Source organism: Peromyscus leucopus, chromosome 20 (genome assembly GCF_004664715.2).
Source record: "Peromyscus leucopus breed LL Stock chromosome 20, UCI_PerLeu_2.1, whole genome shotgun sequence".
Lineage (NCBI taxonomy): Eukaryota > Metazoa > Chordata > Mammalia > Rodentia > Cricetidae > Peromyscus > Peromyscus leucopus.
In genome coordinates this window covers 41995357-42018442 of record NC_051080.1, presented here as the reverse complement: position 1 = coordinate 42018442, position 23086 = coordinate 41995357, and the positions used below count along the sequence as shown (strand labels likewise).

Genomic DNA, 23086 nt, shown 5'->3' with positions numbered 1-23086 from the left:
CACATTCTTAAATGGTCTTACAGTTTTTATTGGCTTTGGCTATTGTCACTTTGAAAGCATAATTATCCTAAGTACCTAAAAACACCTTGTCTAGCTTAGCAGTTTTATGGCATAACACAATCAAAAACAGCATTTGTTCTCCTGTTCCTAAGTCAGTCTACAGCCACACTCCTTGTATAAACCACATAGCCACAGAAAGACGACGGCGTGTGCCCCCACAGCCGCAAATTTTCCCTCCCTTTGCTACGACGCGCTGTGTGCGCTAGCCCTTCCGTCGCTGTCCCCTGCAGCTCCGAGACCCATGGCTTCTCCTGTCTCCTTTTCTTTGGCTTCTTCACTTTCTCTCTCGGTTTTCATCTTTGCTTCCACCTTCTCTCCTGTCTCACCTAGAAAAATCAGCCAAAGGAGACAGTAAGAGACGCTTGCTTAGCAGTGTGTCCTGGCTAGTTCGATGCCACCTTGACACAAGCTAGAGTCATCTGGGAGGAGGAAGCCTCAGCTGAGAAAATGCGCCCATAAGATCTGTCTGTAGGGCACTTTCCTAATTAGGAATTGATGGGGGAGGGCCCAGTCCATTGTGGGTGGTGCCATCCCTAGACCGTGGTCTTGGGTTCTATAAGAAAGCAGGCTGAGCAAGCCATGGGGAATAAGTCAGTAAACAGCTCCCCTCCATGGCCTCTGCATCAGCTCTTGATGCAACATTCCCTAAGTGGATAAGAGTACCTGCTACACAAGTATGAAGACCTGAGTTCAAATCCCCAGAGCCTACATAAAAAGCTGTGTACAGAAGAGCGCATCTGTAATGCAGGAAAGACATGTGGCATGAGCCAGACAGAGTCATCATTCCCTTAGTTAGAACTAAGTCAGTAAGCTACAGATGGAGAGATTCTGCCTCACACAGAAGGTGGAGGGAGAGCAGTTGAGGAAGCTACCTGATGCTGACCTCTGACCTGCACACATGTGCACACCAGCACACACCCACATGGACGTGGACATCCAGGCAGATACTAATAATAAAATAAATTTTTAAAATTTTGCCACAGCCTTTGCTTTAGAAACAATTCGCTGGGAGCTGAACTGAGCCTTGAAGGAATGTGTTTCCCAAGTTTGGAAGTCTTTCATTTGGGTCAAGTAAAACTTGACCACCTGAGAGATACCTCAGGACCCCAGAGCTGGCCTCCATCCGGTTGAAGCCTGTGCAAGCAGTCGGACCCTCTGCTAGCCTTTTTTTTTTTTTTTTTTTTCAGATTTATTTATTTATTTATTATGTATACAGCATGTATGACTGCAGGCCAGAAGAGGGCACCAGATATCATTACAGATGGTTATGAGCCACCATGTGGTTGCTGGGAATTGAACTCAGGACCTCTGGAAGAGCAATCAGTGCTCTTAACCTCTGAGCCATCTCTCCAGCCCCTTCAGCTAGCCTCCTTTACCTTCAATGCGTTGCTCCTCTTCATCGGTGTGAATTTCTCTGGCCATTTCCACTTCTGGCGCTGTCTCTGCAGTTCCGGCCAGCTGCTCCCTGCTTCCAGCTGTTGCTTCGGGTTGAGATTCATGGGCGGCCCTGGTCCCATCAGGAGTTTCACAGAGTGACTGGTTCATTCCAGGAGTTTGCACAAGTTGGCTTCTGTCTGGCGCTTGTGGTGTTTCGTTCTCTTTGAGAACGGTTTCTAGAAGTTGGGGCTGCTCGTCTTTGCACGGTGTGTCCCGAGGTTGCTGCTCTTCACTGCTTTCTGCAGACTGACCCCCTTCTGCTACTTTGGGAGAGCTGTTCTCTTGGGGACTTGCTTCTAGAAGCTGGAACTGTTCGTCCTTCAAGGTCTCTTGAAGTTCCTTTTGTTCAACTTGTTCCACAGACTGATATCCTTCCACTATTTCTGCAGAGTTGTCCTCTTTGGGAATCGCTTCTGCAATCTGGGGCTGTGCATTCTTTCCCGTTGCTTCTTCAGGTCGTAGCTCCTTAGCTGTTTCCAGAGGCAGAGTCTTCTCAGCTGTTTCTGGAAGCTCCGTCACTCCAGCAGTTTGTGGAATCTCAGTGTCCTCCCTCTCTCCTGGTGTCCTCGGAGGCTGACTCCTGGCTTCTGTTCCTAGAGGCTCAGTCTCAGCGGTTCCTTTTAAAGACTGGGCCTCTGTCCTTGTCTCCACATCTTTCTTCGTTTCCTCCATTTCCAGCGTTCCATCTTTGCCCTCTGGCTGAGGTAGCTCAGATTCTTCCCCTTGCACTAGAGGCTCAGTCTCCTTTGTGGGTCCTGTCTGGTCTGTGGCATCCTTTCTAGGGGCCTCATCATTTGCCAGAGACGGTGGGTGGCAGGATTTAACACCATTGGCGGTGGGCACCACTGAAGCCTTGGGCTTCTCTAACGGGGCATGGCCAGCCCTTTGTGCATTGCCGTAAAGGGCAGCTTCTCTTCCTGGTGTACATGGTGTGGGTTGGGCCACGCAGAACTTGCTTTGTTCTCCAGTGGAAGGATCCTCATTTGAAGGTACTTTTTGAGCATTTAGTTGAAAAATAAGTAGAAAAGAGAGAACAGAGTTGTTATTTAGCTATATTGAGAAAGTTTATTGACATCAAGTAGATTTAATGGTTCAATCAAACCACAACCCTCACTCTAAGCCAAAGCCTTTAATATCATCAACCCAAATACCTCACCTTAACATTAGGGTCCTCAAACCCTGCTTTCTCCTGAGCATCCCGTCAAGACTTCTGACCCATATTCTAATTCATCACAGCTCCTTTGTTTCTCTTGTTCTCGCCCGTTCTCCTCCTTAGCTGTCCCTGAGTGGTCCTTGGCCTTAGACTCAGAGCAGCCCTCAATGAAAAGGAAAGGCTCCACAACGGAAGCCCTCATAGTAACGGCTAGCACCCTGGGACACTAGTACAGGGACAGCTCAACCCGAGTTCCATGTCATGTTAGGGGACAGGGAGCAGTGAAATTCAGAACACTGGGAAGCTTGTGGTTCACTTACAGCTGCTCTAGCTCCTCCTGCATCTGCACAGGCTTGGGGGCCGAGTTCTCAGGGCCTGACATGTAACATGGGCACAGCCTTGGGGGCAGAGTTCTCAGGGCCTGACATGTAACATGGGCACAGCCTTGAGGGACAGAGTTCTCAGGCCTGACATGTAACATGGGCACACCTTGGGGGCCGAGTTCTCAGGCCTGACATGTAACATGGGCACACCTTGGGGCCGAGTTCTCAGGCCTGACATGTAACATGGCGGCAAGTGCCTCTCCATCTCAGAGTCCTGTGAGGCATCCCAGCACATTAAAGAATGGCTGTGAGAACGCTTGGGGAGTTTAGAGCAAATAACTAGGCGACATGTTTGTACTCCAGGGTTTGTGACCCAGGACGCCTACTACTGGAGATGTATCCAAAAGCCTTTAGAAATCGAGGCAGGGGATCATCGAAACACTCCTTATAACAACAGAAGCTGAAAAACAATGTAAACATCTAAAACTCTATTCCACTGGGTGAGATAACTGCCCCGGGACTGAAGACCGTGTGCTGATCAGTGACAGAGCCTGTAAGGACAAACAAAAGATTGGCGTTTGTGTTGGGTTGGTCAAACAAGGGGAAGCAAGGTCTGCTGTGTAGCGGACAGCTCACAAAGCCAGGTTTTGGTGTTAGTGGTGATCACAGCTAAGTCAAAAGGAAGGAAAGGAAGGAAGAAGAGAAGGAAGAGAGGAAAAGCAAATCACAAAGGGAGGGGAGCCAGAAGAAAATACCCCCTAGAGTCAAAGTGGGTCTGCAGGTGATGTTTTCTTCTCCGTCCCTGTCCCACTTTAAAAGGTGTTTTTCTTACTTCCTTTTCTTTCCCAACCCCGGTTACATATGCACACGATCTAAAGACTTGTCCTGGCCATCACAGGAGTTAAGTAGCTCGGGTCTCCTCTTCTGGTTTCCCTTCTCTGGAGCAAATATTTTCAACCTTTCAGCTGTTTTTTGGGGGGGGGGGTATTTGTTTGTTTGTTTGCTGACCGAGGCTGGCCTCCCACAGAGGATCCTCTGGCTTCACCCTCGCAATGCTGGGATTGTGAGTGTGACCACCCACTGGAAGAATGCTTTTCCCTACATGAATTGACTTTACGATCTTTTGGCTTGGGGCATTTCAAGTAACTGCTACTGTGGAAGAAAAGGACCTTGTAGCTCATTTTTCTAACCTACTTCACCATCACCCCACCCCTTCCCATTACACATTCTTATCTCCTTTCAAGTCAGTAACTGTGCACTAATAATCATTTAAAATAGTTACTCTGCCATAATTTAGAGAACACAAAGTGAGAGCCATGTTTTCAATCTAGCCTCAACAGACACTCTAACAAAAAGAAAAGAAAAATTTCCAATTAAACACATGGTGATGGATAAAGGCAGTTTCTGAGCAAACATGAAAAGCACAGACTCTGCCCTCTGGTGTCACATATTCATGTGAAGCACTGAACAGTCACATAAACACAGTAGGAAGAGATCCGGCAAGCACTGAACCAAATATATGGAGCAGCTTCTTTGGAGTTCCCAAAGAATGCCCAGAGAGGTCTGGAGGCTCAGGGAAGAGTCGCTTGAGGCCGGCTGCAGTGAGATCGTAGAGAAGCCTGTAGGTGGCGCTGATGAGCGCAGAGTGAAGCATGAATACCAGGAACTGTGAACAGGGCTTTATTAACACGTTGACTAGGTATACACATTATGGGGAGCTCAGAAGTACTGCCTGTGTTCAGAGGACACAAGACTCCAGGTTCAGTTCTCAGCACCAAAGTTAAAACACACACAAGTAATGTAGCACAGCCATCTCTCTCTTATTTCACCAGGAGAAAACAGTTGTTTAGAGAGATGTATAGGTAAAATGTTCACTGTGGCTTTATTTGGGATAACTAGAAACTGTAAGCTAAATTTTCATCATAAAGTAAATGGGCACATTGAGGTCTATTCATACAATGGAATGCTGTACCAAGCATAGTGGCACACACCTGGAATCCCAACACTCAGGAGACAGAGGCAGGAGGATCACAAGTTTAAGGCCAGCCTGGTCTACATAATGAGTTCCAGGCCAGCCAGGGCGACACCATGGGACTTGACTCAAACAAACAAAGAAACAGAAAGCAATTTGTAGGTGCAACAACCTGACAATTCACTAATTTTCAAAACAATAATGCTGCATAAAAGGAGACAAATATATACTATATAATCATTTTTGTTTGTTTATTGTATGTTTGTTTGAGACAGGGTTCCTCTTTGTAGCCCTGGTTGTCCTGGAACTCACTCTGTAGACCAGGCTGGCTTTGAACTCCTAGTAATCTGCTTGCCTCTGCCTCCCAAGTGCTGGAATTAAAGACATGTGCCACCACCACTGCTGTGTGATCATGTTTTTATAAACTAGAAAATTATTTCAACTTGCTCAACTGTGATAGAATGCAGAACAATGCAGGCCTGGACCTGGGACAGGAGCGGAGAATTCCAAGAGGCATGAGGAAAAGTTTGGAGAAATGGAAACAGTCATGATCTGAATTGCTGATTCACATGGGTGCATCTGTGTGTACACACTGTGCAAAGCTTGCTCAAATGTCACAGTAAACATGTGCATGATATATCATCAACATATCAAGATATTCTCCCAATCTAATTTTAACATAGTAAAAAATGTGGGAAAAAACTGAACACAGGAGTGGGCAGGTCAGATATGGATTTTGAGAAGCCTCCTTTCTAGAGATAGGGGCTTAGTTCAGTACCCCAGGCCCCCAGATAGGAGAGATAAAAGCTGGATGCAGTGATGGGAAGAGGGAGAGTCTTGGGTGCCACTGGTGAATCACGTGGATCCTGGAGACAGAAAATATGAGTAAGAGTTTGCGTTGAGAGGGAGACATGCATGGTTTTGCTGGAGGCATGTGGTAGAGACAGATGTAGGTTGTACATAGAGAGGCAGAGTCTGGGGGGCAGCCAGACCTTGACCAGAAATGCATGTTGCCTGTATCTGGAAAAGGCAAAATGAGGATAGGTATAGGTGTAGGGGTGTGTGTGTGTGTGTGTGTGTGTGTGTGTGTGTGTGTGTGTGGTGTGAGGGGGGCAGTGATAAAAACAAAGACAGAGAAATCATATGTCTCTCCACCTTGCTCTACAGACTGAGTATGACTCTTACAGGAAGGTCCAGAGTGATCAGGTACAGGCTGCCAGTGTTAAGGGCTCAAATGACCAAACCGAGAGAGGTCTCTCTTCATCTCCCTTCCCTACCTCATTCATCATGAATGAAACTTTCAAAACACCAGCAAGAAAGTGAGCATAATGAAGTGCTTTCCCAGAACCACAGGGAAATCCATCATGATAAAGCATCTTTCCCAGGACCACAGGGAAATCCATCATATTAAAGCATCTTTCCCAGGACCACAGGGAAAACCATTCTGATAAAGAAGCCCCTTTTGCTCCCACACAGGCTGTCCTGGTAGTAACTGCCTTCAGAGTTAACACGGAAGTGTGTTACTGTATTAGTCACAGATGCTTGCCCAGTGATATTTCCTGATGAAATAGTTACTATAGTGACCAGTACTGTCAGTGAGATGAAGCAAGCCATGTTCACCCACTGCTGGGAACCGCAGAAAAATGAAGTAGGAATTCAGCTGGGTATGACAAAAGCTAATATCCAGAAGAAGCCAAGGGCATTTCCAGAGGACAAAGCCAAGCCTCAAGGAAGTCTTGGTGATACTGGCTCTTGAACATTAGCCATTTTCCTGCAATGAATTTCTTGAGTGCTGTTGTAGCTTCTTCATTTCTAGAACAATGTGTTGATCATTCACTGGACACAATTTCCCCTATGCTATTGGAATATTTGGAGAACCTACCCCAACTCTGCTAAAGGCAGCAACACAGCCAGACCCCCAATTTCAAGCCTCTCTATAACTATTGTCATTAGCAACATCCGGCCAGAACCTTCTCAGGACAAAAGTATCTTACCTGAGAAACTTCCCAGACTTTTTAAGAACAGACCATCTGTCAGAGACGGTAAAGATTTACACTGCCCAGGCCAGGAGGATGTGCTAATTAAGCTTAACTTTCTCCTTTTCCAAATCTAGTTCCAGATCTCCCTTTAACAATTGCTAGGTGCATCTAGCTGTGACTCAGGCTGCCCAGCCACCGAGTGCAGTCCTTTGCCCAGCCAGAAAACGGCAGCAGCCAAGATAGCTTGGACAGATAAGGAGCCAAAGGAAAATAAGGCAGTTTTATTTTCACTCGTCACTGTCAGACTCCTAACACTTTAACCACTTCTAAGAGCATAGTTTGAGCACACAAAATCCCCTTTGCTTAGATATTAACTGAATTTAGCCCTGAGTTGATACATTTCCCCATTAGTCACTTCCCTTTTGGGTTGCAGATCATGGCTGGCAATTACTGCTCTTTTGTGTGGATCTTATTGCCCCTCCTTTTGACCCTGAGGGAATTCAAGCCTGGTGACCTTGCCTTAGCCAGAGCATTGCTATTGCATGGGTATATAACTGTAAACCTCAGAGACTTGAGGACATTTACTGAAAACTAGATGGAGAACTAGAAGAACAAGATGGAAGATGAGGAAGAGCCAGGTGGGGAAGAACGAGATGAGAAAGGAGGAGATGGGAAAGGAGCTAAGATGGAAAAGAACTAGATGGATGAGAACCTAAATGGGGCAGGACTAGATGAAGGAATTGAGATAGCACTTAGAGGGAACAGCAGAAAAACGTAGAGAGAAATCAGGCAAGAAAGGAGCTACATAAGAGAGCAGAACAGAAGCTGTGTGGAGAGAGAACCAACTCAGAAGAGTAAAGTGAACGGACTAAAGAGTTTCGTGTATGTAGATTCATTTCCTATCATCTAAGATTAGATTATCAGCTGGGTGTAGATTCTTCCACAGACCCTGGGAGAAGGCTATCGAGGGGCTGGACCTCACTAGTCCCGTTAACCCACCTGTGCCTGCTGGGCGCATTCCCAAAGTTCACCCTTTGTGGGAGCCCACAGAGGTTTCCTAGTGAGATCTGAGCTTGCTTTACCCAGCAGGACTGCATAAGAGGATGACTGGACCACGGGCCTGAGTACCAGGTGTTTGGAAGGGTCTATACTTGGCTGTATCTAGCAAGCAGGAGGTCTTTTGTCTCAACCCTTGGCATTGCTATAAAAAGCCCTTTTGAATACAGCTCTGTGTCAGCGGGTACTGAGCCAGGTCCTCCCGAAGGATCCTGTGTTTCTGTCTTCTTCTTGTCGGCTAGGTCTCTCTTTCTATCTAATATTTTCTTGTTCCTCTCTCCTTGAGAGTACCCAGGGTAAGGTGGTGGTAGGACCCCACAATCCTTCCAAAGTGGAAAACTGGAGGGTAGGTGTTGACATGCCTAAAACACAGGCACAGGTTTTTATAGAGAATTTTGTTTTGTTTTTCAAGACAGGGTTTTTTTGTGTAGTGCTAGCTGTCCTGGAACTAGCTCTGTAGACCAGGCTGGCCTCGAACTCACAGAGATCCACCTCTGGGATTAAAGGCATGTGCCACCACCCCCCAGTTTATATAGGATTTTAACAGCAAATACATTTCACAAGAAGTTAAATGTGTAAGACTAGAGTCAGTTTGCTAAATAAGATTAACAGTAGCACCTGATAATCTACAGTAGAAGGTGAGGGTTAGGTAATCTAGAAAATATCTGATTTAAATCAGCATACCTCTCCTAAGAACCTAATGAGCTTAAAATATGTGTTATTTTTTATTAGTTAAATTTTTTATTTGACAATGGGCAACAGAAAGAATGAACTGCAGCATAAGAAGGCTTTGGTACACAGGCCCCTAAACACTGTGAGTTGTCAACACTGACCTACAAAAGTGTCTCATTCTCATGGTGGGCTTTAAAGCATGATCAGTGATGGATAAGGAAACCACGGTCACAATGGCAGCAATATGATCAGACTTGACTGACTTCAAAAAGTGCCACTGGTAACTGCCTTTTTTGTTGTTGTTGTTTTTGTTTTTGTTTTTCAAGACAGAGTTTCTCTGTGTAGCTTTGGAGCCTGCCCTGGAACTCACGCTGCAGACTAGGCTGGCCTCGAACTCACAGAGAGTCACCTGCCTCTGCCTCCCAAGTGCTGGGACTAAAGGCGTGCGCCACCACCGCCCAGCACCACTGGTAACTTTCATACAAAAAAAAAAAGTTTCCATGCTGCAGAGATGGCTCTGAGGTTAGAGCATGTGCTACTCTTCAGGAGGACCAGTTTGATTCCCAGCACCCACATCAGGTGTCTCCTGTCACTCTAGCTCCAGCGAATCAGACACCTCTGGCCCCTACAGGCACCTACACCCATGTGCACATTCCAACACATAGTATACACACATACACATAATTGAAAATAACAAAAATGATTTTAAAAATAAAAATGTTTCATTCTACTTTTGGCATCAATTTCATTTTCCATCAAGTATTTATCAATGTCTGTCATAGGCAGGCTCTGGACTGGGCATAGGGATTGTAGCAGGCCGCAAGGAAGGGCTCTTCCCTGCTACCTTAGGGCTTACTGTCTGTAGGAAAATTCAAGTAATACCTACCTCCGCATCAACTACAACTTGGTACTTCTACAGTTCCTCGAACTCAAGCATCTCTAAACACATGAACCCCCTCCTCAAAGTAGACAAGGTAGAACACGCCCTCTAGCACCCTAACTTGCAGGCAGTGAAGTACTTTTATTTTGGTCCACAAACAGGAGCCAGCCTGTTGCCTAGTCTATATTCATTATGTAATAAGTGCTGAGGATGGACGCATTGATTCCACCCAAAGCGGTTTAAGGATGAGTCTGTTTTCTGAGCCCATCTATTTCATCAAATCTTACCCTGCTCTGGGCCTAATCCTTTGATGCTCATTATCTCTGACTCTGTTATAAACTGACAAATTTGTTTCGACAGCTGAACCAACAGAACCTTTGTTGCAAGCACCGTTGTGATAGGCACACAAAGAAACCAAATACCAGGCCACATTACTGGTAGGACTGGAACCAGAGCTAACATACCTGAAATCCACATTATGGTGCAGGCTATTCAATCAAGCTCACTGCTCTGATCAGAAATGAAAAGTTTCTACCCAGCAAGGAGAAACACTCAGGTCAGTGTTTCCTCTGCTGTGCCAGGCAGGATGCCGAGGGCCTCAGTCAATCTTGGTAGTTCTCCACAGCATCCCGAGGAAGAGCTCTTGGTGCGTTCTGTGCTGCTACTGTGGAGGTAGCTAGGTTCTTAGGACTTTTGCTTTAATTCTTCTGCTGAGAAGCCCTCCCTCTTCAGATCACCGCACCTTTCATCTGTCTCATAAGCATAGCCATTAAAATCTACTCTTAGGCGACTTTGGAAAACAGTGGTGCCACAGCATGAACCTGCCCAACAGAGTGGTCCAGCACACTCATTTTTTTTCCTTGCCATCTTCCCAGACCTATTCTACACCAGGGAGCTTTCTGGATGGTTTTACCCATCCCCCATCACAGTGTGTGAATGCACTGTTCTGCTACCATGACTCCAATTCCAACCCCAGCGTGTGATTTTGTCTATCTACCAGTAGATATTAATAGGGTCCTCATTTTGAGCAGAGGTGAACTTAAACAATATTTCACGTAATTGAACTACAAATGTACAGCGGGCTGCAAGAACTTATTATAGAGATTCAGCTGTATATTAAAGCTATACCTAAAAAAGTCAAGGCGTTTTTCTAGAGGAAGCCATTTATCAAGGAATATTTGATGTTATTCAGTTGTTCATGTATCAGCTGTCTTCTGCTATGAATTTCTTGTGTGCCCATGTACTACTAGGCCATATGGCAAACAGTTAAGCTTCTCAGATCTACTGCTGATCCACTAGGTAACTAACACCCCTATAGAGCCTAGGAGACAGGCAGGCTGTAGATGCATAGCCTTGTTTTTTGTGCAAATGAAGCTCAGATCATCCCCCTGTCTTCGGGCCTAGCAGCATTGCAGAGCTAATGGCTGAGGACAAGAGGGCTTTTTGCATAACCAGGTGCAGTAAAGACTGGAGCAGGATTCCCAGCCAGAGCAGAGTCAAGTGGCTGGGAGACAAAGAACAAGGCAGTTTCTGTAGATGGTAGGCAGAGCTGCATGACTGGAGAGAAGAGAAGAAGGCAGAGTTTCTCAGAGTCAGGAGTAAGGAGCAAGGAAGGAAAGATGGAGGATGAAGAACAGAGGACGAAGATGAGGTCAAGCGCACAGGAGCTTAGTTAGGTCTATGTCAGGGCAGTGGGCACAGAGAGGAGCCGAATGTGAGGGTGGAGCTGAAGCTGTATAGATAGAGTTTTGTCCTAGAGAAATAAAGTAAATGGACAAAAGAGCGTGGTATACATAGATTTCTTTCCCTCAGATAACCCCCTGCCGAACATAGCATCTTCCCCAGGACCCTGGGAAAATTCCATTACAAATTAACTAAAAAAGACCTACAGAGGTTAAATTTAAAAATCAATGTTTTCTAACTACCTGAATTTCTGTTAAAAATTCTTTTTGACCACCATAAAGTAGATGAATTTTTTTGTAGTTGTTTGGTCAAATTACCAAACCTTCTGAGGTCACTGAGGCACATGGGAGACATTCATTCATACTTATTACATGCATATGTCAATACCACATTCCAGTACTTCTATTAAAAAAATTATGACCCAGTCCTACCAACACTTACACACACCTGATCTCACACATGTGAGTTTTGATGCTTTTAAATAAATATTGCTAAGGTTTTGAGTAAACCTCCCAGGGACTGTGATACCCTTTCAAATTTGATGTGAAACTGACTGCCTATGAGTTTGGACAAGCCAGCCTTGAGGAAGATTGGCGTCATGCTACACAATCAAGCTTTGTTTGCCTTTCCTACAAGCCTAAGAGACTGTCACCACAGGCCAACACTCCCCAGCCTAGTGTGGCCTGAGCTACTTTTTATTTCCTGTTGTTTCTTAGATCCTCATTCTTCTGCTTTTCTGCGTCCTCTTATTGTCACAGATCCCTGTCCATTCACTGTACTCCCATAGTTGTTGACTCCACTTTTCCTACATATAAGGTCATGATCCAGTCAGAAGTTTCTGCAGGGCTGGGGCTAGACTGCAGGTGAACTGGAGGCTGACAGCTAAGTAAAAAGCGTGAACTATAATACTGCCAGTACAAGACAAGTTGCTCATCCCCACATAGCTTCAGTTTTCAGGCTGTGTTTGGTACTGATGTTTGCTTTAAAATGAAGCTGGAGTCAAGCAGTTGTCCCCTTTCCTGCACCTTGCCTTCTCTCCTCATGTTTTGATGTGGCTGCCTAAATGTCTGAAAGCTTTCTGTCATGAAAGATTTGACGCTGAGGCTCTACACTTATGCTACTGTCATGGAGTTTTTAGGCAGTTTTCTATCAAAGTTATAAACCTGTACCCCCTTTGACCTAGCAGCGCCACTTCCGAGAAACCTGCAGATATGCTTGCACACGTTCAAAATGATGTGTGCACAAAGGAATTCACCTCAGCTTGGTTACGACAGGAAAGGCTGGAGACAGATCAAATGTCCCTCGGCAGGGGACTGGTCAAATAAGCCACACAACAGATTATTTTGCAGGTATAGAAGGGAGAACAATGTCTCCATAGAGTTAGGCTAGAAAAAATACAGAACAGTGGGTATTCAGAGGCATACAGAGGACACTATGTTTTACAAATAAAGACAGGGAAAGCAATTTGCAATGCATTAAAAAAAAAAACACAAAACACAAAAAAACAAAAAAAACCTCTCAGCTCAGGGTGATGGTATACATTTAGAATCCCAGAATCCAAAATGCTGAGGCAGGGGGATCGCCAACCTGACCCACATAGTGTGATCCTGTCTCAAAATACCAAAAATGAGGGACTGAATGGTTTTGCACCAGATGGAGTCCTAGAGCTGAAAGAAGTGGACAGAAGCCCGCATCCCCAATCCAGAAGAAATCTCCAATTGATAACCACCTGCAGATGAAGATCTAGTTTTCTCCAAGGGAGACTTACTGAAGCAACAAACTACTCTTACGTTTAGGCCGCTTGCACAGCAGTAGACGGCCAACAGAAAATGAACTCAATGGCATCTTTGGAGGTTCTTGTCTCACAGTGTCCCATCAGGCTTTTGGGTTGTTGTTGTTGTTCTGTTCTTTTCTTTCTTTTTTACTTTGTTTTATTTTTTATTTATATTTTATTCATATTTTTCTTCTCTCTTTTTACCCTACAGACTCTTTGCATAGGTATTATGGCTTCCAGTTTAGTGTTTTTACAGGATTCTGAGTGTGCGAACACTTGAGTGGGGCTCTGCATCTGTATCTATTTCCAGTGCCTTTTCTTAGGCTCTTCTCCTTCTCTTTGTTTTGTCCTGTTCTGATGCATTAGTTTTTATTTTATCTTACTATATTATCTTTTATTTTACTATTATCCCTCAGAAGACCGCTTGTTTTCTAACGAGAGACAGAAACGGGGTGAATCTAGATTAGAGGGAGTGGGGAGGAACTGGGAGGAGTAGGGAAGGGGAAACCATAATCAGGATATAATGTGTGAGAAAAAAATCTATTTTCAATAAAAGGAAAAATACCAAAATGAAAAATAAAAACAAAACTCAAGGGAAAAATATACAAAAACAAGCAAGCAGTTGAAAACAAAACCAACCAAACAAACACAAAAAACCTTCCTGTGTAGGGATGGCACACCTGTAATCTCAACACCTGGAGGGCTGAGGCAGGAGGTCTGCCAGGTTTGAGGGCAGGGTGACCTATGCGGTGAATTCAAGGCCAGCCTGAGCTACAGAGTGAGAACTTAAAACAAAACATACCAACAACAAAGCAACCAAACTAATAAATGCTGGTGACCGAAAAGCCGGTGCTGAGGGGAGGCAACACTTTTCATACACACCTTTTTCAAAAACTTCACATTTTGAGCCACATATCTGCATTTCCTATATTTTATCTAAAGTAGCCATATGTAATACCTAGATCTATGCCAAAGACATTCTGAGCATTCAAAACTCAATTCAGAGACTTCTAGCACGTGAAAAAAAAATCCCATTCATATAGTATCTGTACAGAAGAAAAACACTATACAAATTAATGTTAATTTTAGTGATGCTCTTCAAAACAATGCAACATAATCTGGTTAAGACTGAATTCAGTCTTAACTTTCATTGTGTGAAAATATTGGTTGAAGTCTGGACTATGCCCTTTACAAAGGCCATTCTCCTACCATGTAAAATTCAAACCTGCCTGATTGTCTAGGGAACAGGCTTCAAGCAGCTAGTGAAATTCAGGTTAAAATAAACAGACGATTGTAGCATCACTGGAAATGTACACATTAACCCAGCAATGAATTTGTCGATAATTCTCATCTGTTTCTTTTGTCCACATTGGTGCTTAACTGTAAACCCTAAGGATGGAGAATCCTGGCAGAAAAGGGTGTCATTTATATCAGGAAAGAATGGGGCAGGCATTACTCGTGTGTCAGCATGGAGATAGGCTGGGGAAGAGGGTGGAGAGACCTGTGGAGACACTGAAACCTATGAAGTGGATACAGGCTCTGTGTTCCAGCTCCATCAGGTCAGAAATGGCTGTAATGCTTAGAATTTGCTCCCACAAAATTAAGAAATTCTAACTTCAACCTATTTGTCCTTTCTTCCCCAAACAAAAGCCTCTTTCCTCACACTTTTCAGGGCTCTGAGTAAAAATGCCAGTGCTACTGTAACAATCAGGCCCTGTTCTAAGCTTGGAGCAGCCAGAGGCCGGTCTCTTCCCATGTTCCCAAGGCACACACCTGCAGCATTGGCTTTAGAAGTGATGGAAAAACCTGGGGTAGGCAGGGAACTCACATCTGCTGAGTCAGAGCAAATATCCCCCCACCATTAGTGGAACACGTTATGTTCCTATGCTGCCTATTATCTGTCTATCCAGTGTCAGCCGGCTGATTGACATTTGAGCCTAAAAAATAGGTTTTCTGGGTCCTGGAAAACAGCTCAGTAAAGTGCCAGGCAAGCGTGAGAAGCTCAGCTCAGACCCCCTCAAGCACCTAGAAGATGGCACCTACAATCCCAGCACTGAGCGGCCAGAGACAGGCAGACCTCTGAGGCTCACTGGCTGGCCAGCCTAGCCCAGTGATCTTCAGGTTCAGCTAAGAACTGTCTCAAAACAAAGAGGTGGGAAGTTGAGGGACAGCTCAGCAGTGAAGAGCCCAAGTTCAGAGCTCTGTTCCCAGCACCTACGTGAGCGGCTCACCACCACCTGATCCAGCGCTGCAGGTACTACACTCATGTGCATGTGTAGCTTTCTAAAAAATGTTTAAAAATTAAAAATGTTTAAAAATGTCCTCTGAATATTCCTATTTCCCTGGCTCTTACTTGAGGATTATAATCGATGTTTTATTTGTACAATATATTTATATTGTGTGCCCCAAATCACTCTAAATACCCAAGAGGTATGTAGTCACTTGCCATGGAAATATAATACTAGTGTGTTATTAATATTGACATGTAATATTAATATATTATATAATATACTAGTATACAATATAAATGATATGACATTTGTATAACAGTGATATATCTAATTTCTATGTAATGTAGTACATATTTATATATAATATATGATATGTTATATAATATTTACATAACACTCAGGCATGAGAATAAGTACTTCTTAGTGTTTTTGTTTGTTGTTTCCAAAGTGACCATATGCCTAATGGAGGTCCAGAGTGATCTGAGGCAAAACCATTTAATTACAGTTAGTACAAACTGGTTGAAGCCCGGGTGTCCAAAGCTGCATTTCAACTCTTGACAGCCCTGCCTTGTAAATTATTTACCCATCTCTGTAAAGTAGAAATAAGCATAATGCCTAGTTACGGCATTGTTGTGAGGATTAAATGAAGTAACCCATTCAACAGATAATTACTAACAGCAAGCTTAAAGAATTTTTTTATTGTCTACATGTAAGTACATAACATAATGGGGGGTTTTCTCCTCCCTGCTTCCCCCAGTTTTTTGAGACATGGTTTCTCTGTGTAGCCTTGGTTGTATCTGCAGACCAGGATAGCTTGAACTCAGAGATCTGCTTGCCTCTGCTAGGATAAAAGGCATGTGTTACCATGCCTGGCTCATGATGAGGTTTTCTTTGATTTTAAATTAGTAGTGTGGCCGGCCGGTGGTGGCGCACGCCTTTAATCCCAGCACTCGGGAGGCAGAGGCAGGCGGATCTCTGTGAGTTCGAGGCCAGCCTGGGCTACCAAGTGAGCTCCAGGAAAGGCGCAAAACTACGCAGAAAAACCCTGTCTCGAAAAACCAAAAAAAAAAAAAAAAAAATTAGTAGTGTGTGTGTGTGTGTGAGAGAGAGAGATGGGGGTGTTGGCTGTACCCATCACACATGTACAGAGGTCAGAGGACAACTCTGTGGCTCAGCTATCTCCTGAGCCTTTTCACGGGTTCTGGGCATGGCACACAGGCCGGGTCCTTAAGCTTGTGAGGCAGCTGCTTTCCCCACTGAGTCATCTCACCAGCACCATGATCTGTCAATAGACTTGTCTTGATTCTTTGTCTTCTTTTTTATGTGCAAAACCACCCACATCTACTCTCTTGGCAAACGAATATATAATATTGTTAACTATTGTCTTTATGATGTCTATATCTCTGGATTTATCTCACTCCATAACTGAAGCTCTGTCCCCTTTGACCTACATTCTTCCATCCCTCCTTCTACCCCTGCTACTCAAAACCACCATTCTACTCTCATTTCTCTGCAAGATAGGGCTTTCATACTTCTAGGCAGCACTCATGAATGAAATTATCATTTGTGATGTTCAATAAAAAATAAATCAGAGGCAAAAGCCAATATGAGTTTATCTCATCTGTTACTGGAGACGGTGCAGAAGACTCAAAGGTCCCGAGAACAGTATACTGCTTGCAAATTGAGCACTTGGGAGATCTTGGTCAGAATTTGATGGCACTTCCTAGATTGTCAAATGTGACTTCTTTAGGACACCTCCCAGGGAGGCTGGAGAGCAGCTCGGTGATTTAGAGCACTGGCTACTCTTACAGAGGACCCAGGTTTCATTCCCAGCACCAGTGTGGTGGCTCCTGACTGACCGTGACAGTTTTCCAGTTCTAGGGACTCGAGTGCTCCCTTCTGACCTCCTCGGCACTGCCTGCACATGGTGCACACACTTAGGTGCAGACGAAACACTCACACCATAAGACAAAATAAACAAATTTTAAAAACCTAAATGCCTCCCAAATGAGCTGCTGATAAAACAATCTGTTGAATTTTGTTTCCTTATTTCACTGCAGTAAGGCAAAAATATCGCTTTGATAGTTTGTTCTTAGAAGTTGTCCTGGTTAGGTTTTTTGTTTTTGTTTGTTGGTTTTTTTGTTTGTTTTGTCAACTTGACACAAGGTAGAGTCATTTGGGAAAAGGGAACCTCAATTGAGAAAATGGCCCAACAGATTGGCCTGTAGGCTAGCCTGTGGAACATTTTCTTGGTTGCAGATGTGGGTAGGTCTAGCTCACTGTGATCAGTTCCACCCCTGGGCAGGTGCTCCTGGATTCTATAAGAAAGCGGGCTGAGCAAGCCATGGGGAGCAAGCCAGTGAGTCTCATCCCTCAAGGCTTCTGTCTCAGCTCCTGCCTCCAGGTTCCTGCCCTGACTACCCTCCGTGAGGAAGTGTGATCTGAGAATTGTAAGCTGAAATAAACTCTTTGTTTCCCAAATTCCTTTTGGTCATGATGCTTATCACAGCAGTAAGAACCTGAAGTGAAGCAGTAGTGTTCCACAGTATAAGTGAAAGGTACAGTATTTACAAGATTTGGGAGATCTGAACCTGGGCGTGGTGATGGAACAGACAGATCTTTTGAGTTCCAGGCCAGCCAGGGCTATATAGTGAGACCTTGTATCCAAAAAAAAAAAAAAAAAAAAAAAAAAAAAATGTCTTGGGGATCTGATTTAAGAGTACTCTTACAATGGAACCTGATTGGAATTGTGCAAAGTTCCTGACATAATCGTTTAGGAATGGAAAGAAGGAGGTGAGAGTTCGGTAGTCTTTCATAGTCTCTTGCCATTCTAGACTAATGGCCATTCCCTTTATAACCCTGCACTTCTGCCAACTGGAACAGTTCACCAGTCCGAAGCTTCATGTTTGGCTTTATTTTTCACCAAGAGCCTATTACATACTAAACATTGTTAGGCACTGGAGCATGTGGTTAGTGAATGTATATGACGGGCATTTAATAAACTTGGACTATTTTTATCTAAAAGCACAATACACCAGCTTGGGTTGTATCTAGGATTTAAAGAAATTTTAAGCTGTAGAGAGAGGAATGAATTATTTATAAGGCCTCCAAGATCACAAAGTTGAAATGCTGAACATACAATAGTATTCGATTACAAGAGTATTGTACCATGAAGGCTCAGAGGCAATACACCTGTAGGTTGATTTGGTATGTTTCGAGCAATTTATGCCATATCTTAATCAATTTTCTATACACTTCAACTTGTTGGCAAGTGTTTAACATTTCTTCTGGAACAACATTCATGAAAACTTGCAACCAAAGAAAGCAAGGGTAAAAAAAAAAAAAAAAAACGAGTTTAACTCATATGAATTGTTAATACAGTGATCAAATGTCTTCTACATGAGAGAAGCAAAGCACCCATTCTATTGATTAGATACATTTGCCACTCCTTGAGTTACATTCCTGGGGTGTGTGTGTGCTGGGCGTCGAGCCCAAGGCCTTGGGCATGCTGCCCACATGCTGCACCACTGAGCTACACCCACTCTGACAAAATACTCTGCTTTTTAACCCAAGTTATTAGCACTGAGAGTGAATGAGAGAAGCTGTGATAATACCATCTCCTGAAAGCATCGGTTTTTCTTACGTTCTCACGAGGACACCAGTAAGGAATTACCATTGGAACAGATGCAAAAATCCATCTGGGTTATAAAATGAGACATGAAACATGAAAGCAACTTCTAAGTGCACTGACCTCAGTGGAGCCTGTTGGGGTGTGAGGGGTTCTGAACTCCTAGGGGAAAGAGTCAGCAGGCACTGTGCATTAGGCGAAGACTTTCCATTTCTTCACGGTTAAGGGATCTCAGTCATTTGCGCATACGGTTTTAAGTTTTGTCTGCTTCCTCACTTTCTGCTTATCTACAGAAATCTCGATGGTCACACAGCACAACAGTAACAGTAACAGGGTTTTGAGTGGGACATACGGGCTGAGTTCTGAAGTGGCTTGCATGATAATCTGTGTTCTCTGCCACAAAACAAAACAATCCAAAACCACTGCTACTGCAGTAACACAGGATGCTAACACCAGTGAAAAGGAATTAAAAGAAAAAAATTCCCCCTAAAGTGAACCTTGATGAAGACTATAAGCTACTTGAAGAATCCACTTAACTGTCAATGTCCAAAATGCTAGCAATTTATAATCTAGGAAGTGGGCTGGCTGTGAAACCCAGTCACTCCCGAGTTCATTCATCTACATCTATTATTTCTGCAGTATTTATCACTGTCAGAATGACCTTAATAACTTGTCTCACGTGCTCATGCTCCAATTCCAGCTTCCATGATTTACATGAGCAGCTCCAGCATCTGCGTACAGTAAGTAGAATATTAAAATGTGCTCCCAGAATTTCTCTACAACAGTGAGTGGTGACTACCTTTCATCACACACATATGCCTCGAGAAAATATAAATTGGGGACAGGGGAAAGCGTATGTGACCTCCTTAAAACTTTTGGAGGGATCTAGTGCATGGAGGGGATGCACAGTGTGTTCTCTGCATGTTGTCATCCGACGATGCTGACCTGTCCGTGGGAGAGCAAAATAGAACTCTGAATGAGACATTTCTCATCTGCACGGTGAAGGGAATGTGGCGGCTAGCTCAATTAGTAATTTAGAGCCAAGTACCCTCGTTCCCACCCGGTAACGCATCACCCAGCTCTTGGCCCCCGAGTCCTGCAACAGGTGCACCGGATGGACACACTTCAGTCCCTCCTCCGGGAAGGAGCTTGCCCCCTGCTGGCGAGGTTGAGCCAGGGTTGCACCCTCTGGATCTCAGGGCAGCCAGCACACAGTATGTGCGGTGTGGGACCCTTGCTCACCTCCGCTGCGGAACCTGCTGCTGTCGCCCGTCTTGTTGAGGGCGCTGCTGGAGCAGCCCATCGCGCAGAAGTGCAGTCGCCTGGCCCAGCCTCACGCGAGTGTCGGTCGCCGGGCTTGGATGCGATGCTCACCGCAAACCCTGCGGCTGAAGTTTCTCCCGACTGTGGGATCTTGCTGCCCAAGAGTTCAAGGCGCACGCGCAGCGGGGCCCTGGGTACCCCGTGCGCACCTGGAGGGGCGAGCGAGAAACAGGTGGCCGGAACCAGAGAGGGCAGAGTGCCAGACAGCTGGACGACCAGCAGGCAAGAGAGAGCAGGGACAACTGAAACCAAGGAACCAGCTGGACAGGAGGCGGAGGGTGCCGGGAAGGGAAAAGGGGAAAGGAGATGAGATGAGGGACGAGAGCGAAGCACTGGGAGGGATGGGGTGAAAAATCGTCCTAAATAGCCAGGGAGGAGAGGCGGCGGCTGCAGCCAGAGGCTATTGATTGGTAGACTAGATGTGCGATCTCCAACACAGTTACCACAAGGAAGTTCACCATCGGATACCGAACTGTTAGACCTGCCCTCTGCGGTCAGCTTCAGGCTCTCCCATCCAGAACTACACCTGTGACTTTGGTGCCTTGCTTCTTTTCGGTTTGCTGTGATCTGGAGCGGTTCTCCTAATCCTGCATTGTCTTTTTAATTAATTAAGATTTTTTTTTATTTTTAATTTGTTTTTTATTTGTGACAGGGTCCCTACATAGTCCTGGCTGTCCTGGAACTTGCTATGTAGACCAGGCTGGCCTCACAGAGATCCACCTGGTGCTGCCTCCTGGGTGCTGGGATTAAAGGCATGCGCCACCACAGCCCGGCCTCTTCATGGGTACAGGGAACCTAACCTGGGTTGTGTGGAAGAACAACTTAAGCAAGTGTCCATAAGTGCTGAGCCGCCTTTCCAGCCTCCTGCTTTGTCTTCGATGCCTTTAACATTAAGAGTTCGAGGCCGGCCTGGTCTACAGAGCGAGATCCAGGAAAGACACAAAGCTATGCAGAGAAACCCTGTCTCGAAAAACCAAAAAAAAAAAAAAAAAAAAAAAACCAAAAAACCCCAGGCTGTTTAGAGAGCAGTAGTGGCACATGCCTTTAATCCCAGCACTCAGGAGGCAGAAGCAGCTGGATCTCTGAGTTCCAGGCCAGCCTGGTTTATAGAGTGAGTTCTAGAACAGCCAAGGTTCTTCTACACAAGAAACCCTGTCTCACACAAACAAAACAAAACAAACAGGCTATTAGTTTTATTCAACATTTCTTGATTTGGCTTTGTTTGATTTGTTCAATACTGTTTCCACATGATACGGTTTGGGCAGCCATGATACCCTTTCATTCTCTTTTAGGAGTCAGCCACACCAGGGCATCTTGATACGGGAAGTTAATTAGCATTTACTGGGTTTCTCTCCTGCAGTGTAACAATGTATTCTTTGCAGTTTATGGGGTGGGACGGTTAGGTTAAGTAAGTAATATTCTGTTTCCCATGAATCTATTGTAACTACTTTTAACCTATCATCTCTTATTTGGACCAATTATTAAATGGTGAACTTCTACTTATAAGTAGAATATATTATTCTTTCTACATTTGTTAATTGCCATTCTACTTTAAGGAAGCCCTTTCCTTTACACCAGTAGATACCCACGAAGTCTTACAGTACTCAGTGTGTTTCATTATCATCTGTATTAGTTTGCTGGGGCTGCTATAACAAAACACAATAGACTGAGTACCTTGTACAACAGAAATTCATTTGCTCACAGTTCAAGAGTTTAGATCAAGGTGCCAGCCACAGGCTGGTTTCTTCCAAGGCCCTCTCCTTGACTGGTAGATGACTCTCCTTTCCACACATCGTCTTTATGTCTATGTCTTAGCACTCCCTCGTAAAAGACTGCAGAACTGTTGGTTTGGGGACTTAGCACTAAATACCTTCTAAAAGTCCTGTCTGTAGAAACAGTCACATTAGGAGGTCCATCTTTATCCTATCAGTTTGGATGCAGGGAATGGTTCATGGCATAGAAAACTTCATCCTCAAGTTTTTAAAAATTAAAGTCATGAGCCAGGAGGTGGTGGCTTTAATCCCAGCACTCCGGAGGTAGAGGCAGTCTGATCTCTGAGTTTGAGGCCAGCCTGGTCTACAGAGTGAGTTCCAGGACAGCCAGGGCTACACAGAGAAACCCTGCCTTGAAAACCAAATAAATAAATAAATAAAAGTCAGTTTTAGTTTATGTAGTGAAGACTTAAAAAAATTTTTCGTAGTAAGATTAATTTACATATTAACAAAAACTAAATGTGTGACTTTAAATTCCCTAAACGCTACATTTTATGCTAAACTAGGATTCAGTTAACTTCTCTATTTTCCTTATCAAACAGTTTTAGGAATTGTCTGAAGTACCCTCAGGGATAAGTTGTTAACTGAACCTTGGTATCTTCTGTTATTTCCAGTGGAGGAACTTAGTGATCAGGTATTTTAGTGAGGGTTTCTAATGCTGTGAAGAGACACCATGATCACAGCAACTCTTATAAAGGAAACATTTAATTGGTTTGGCTTACAGTTCAGAGGTTCAGTCCATCCATTATCTTCCATGGCAGGTGGCATGCAGGCAGACATGGTGCCGGAGAAGAGCTGAGAGTTCCACATCTGGATCTGCAGGCGACAGGAGTGAACTGTGACACTGGGCAAAGCTGGAGCATAGGAGACTTCAAAGCCCACCCCACAGGGACACACTTCTTCCAACAAGGCCACACCTCCTGACAGTGCCACTCCCTATGGGGGCCATTCTTTCAAACCACCACATCAGGCAAACAATCAGGTACTTAATGTGTATCAGTCTTTTTCAGGAATCATCCCATTGCCCAATAAATGGGCTCAGGAATAAAATAGATAGAGGAACGGGATAGAAGCCATATTGGGCTCAGCAACTCAGCAATTTGTTTTTCCCTTTACCGAAGTTTACCTGGCTGAGTGTGCAAC

The 23086-nt window shown here is 44.5% G+C and overlaps 1 protein-coding gene across 1 annotated transcript; it reads right to left on the bottom strand.

Moving 5' to 3' along the window:
• Positions 1-7: 7 nt before the first annotated feature.
• Positions 8-20533, bottom strand: Erich5 (glutamate rich 5). Its single transcript, XM_037197722.1, has 3 exons — positions 20091-20533; positions 1437-2489; positions 8-386 (listed from the first exon to the last, which is right to left on the bottom strand). The coding sequence occupies exons 1-3, from the start codon at positions 20149-20151 to the stop codon at positions 244-246; spliced, it is 1257 nt and encodes a 418-aa protein (XP_037053617.1). The 5' UTR covers positions 20152-20533; the 3' UTR covers positions 8-243.
• Positions 20534-23086: the final 2553 nt, after the last annotated feature.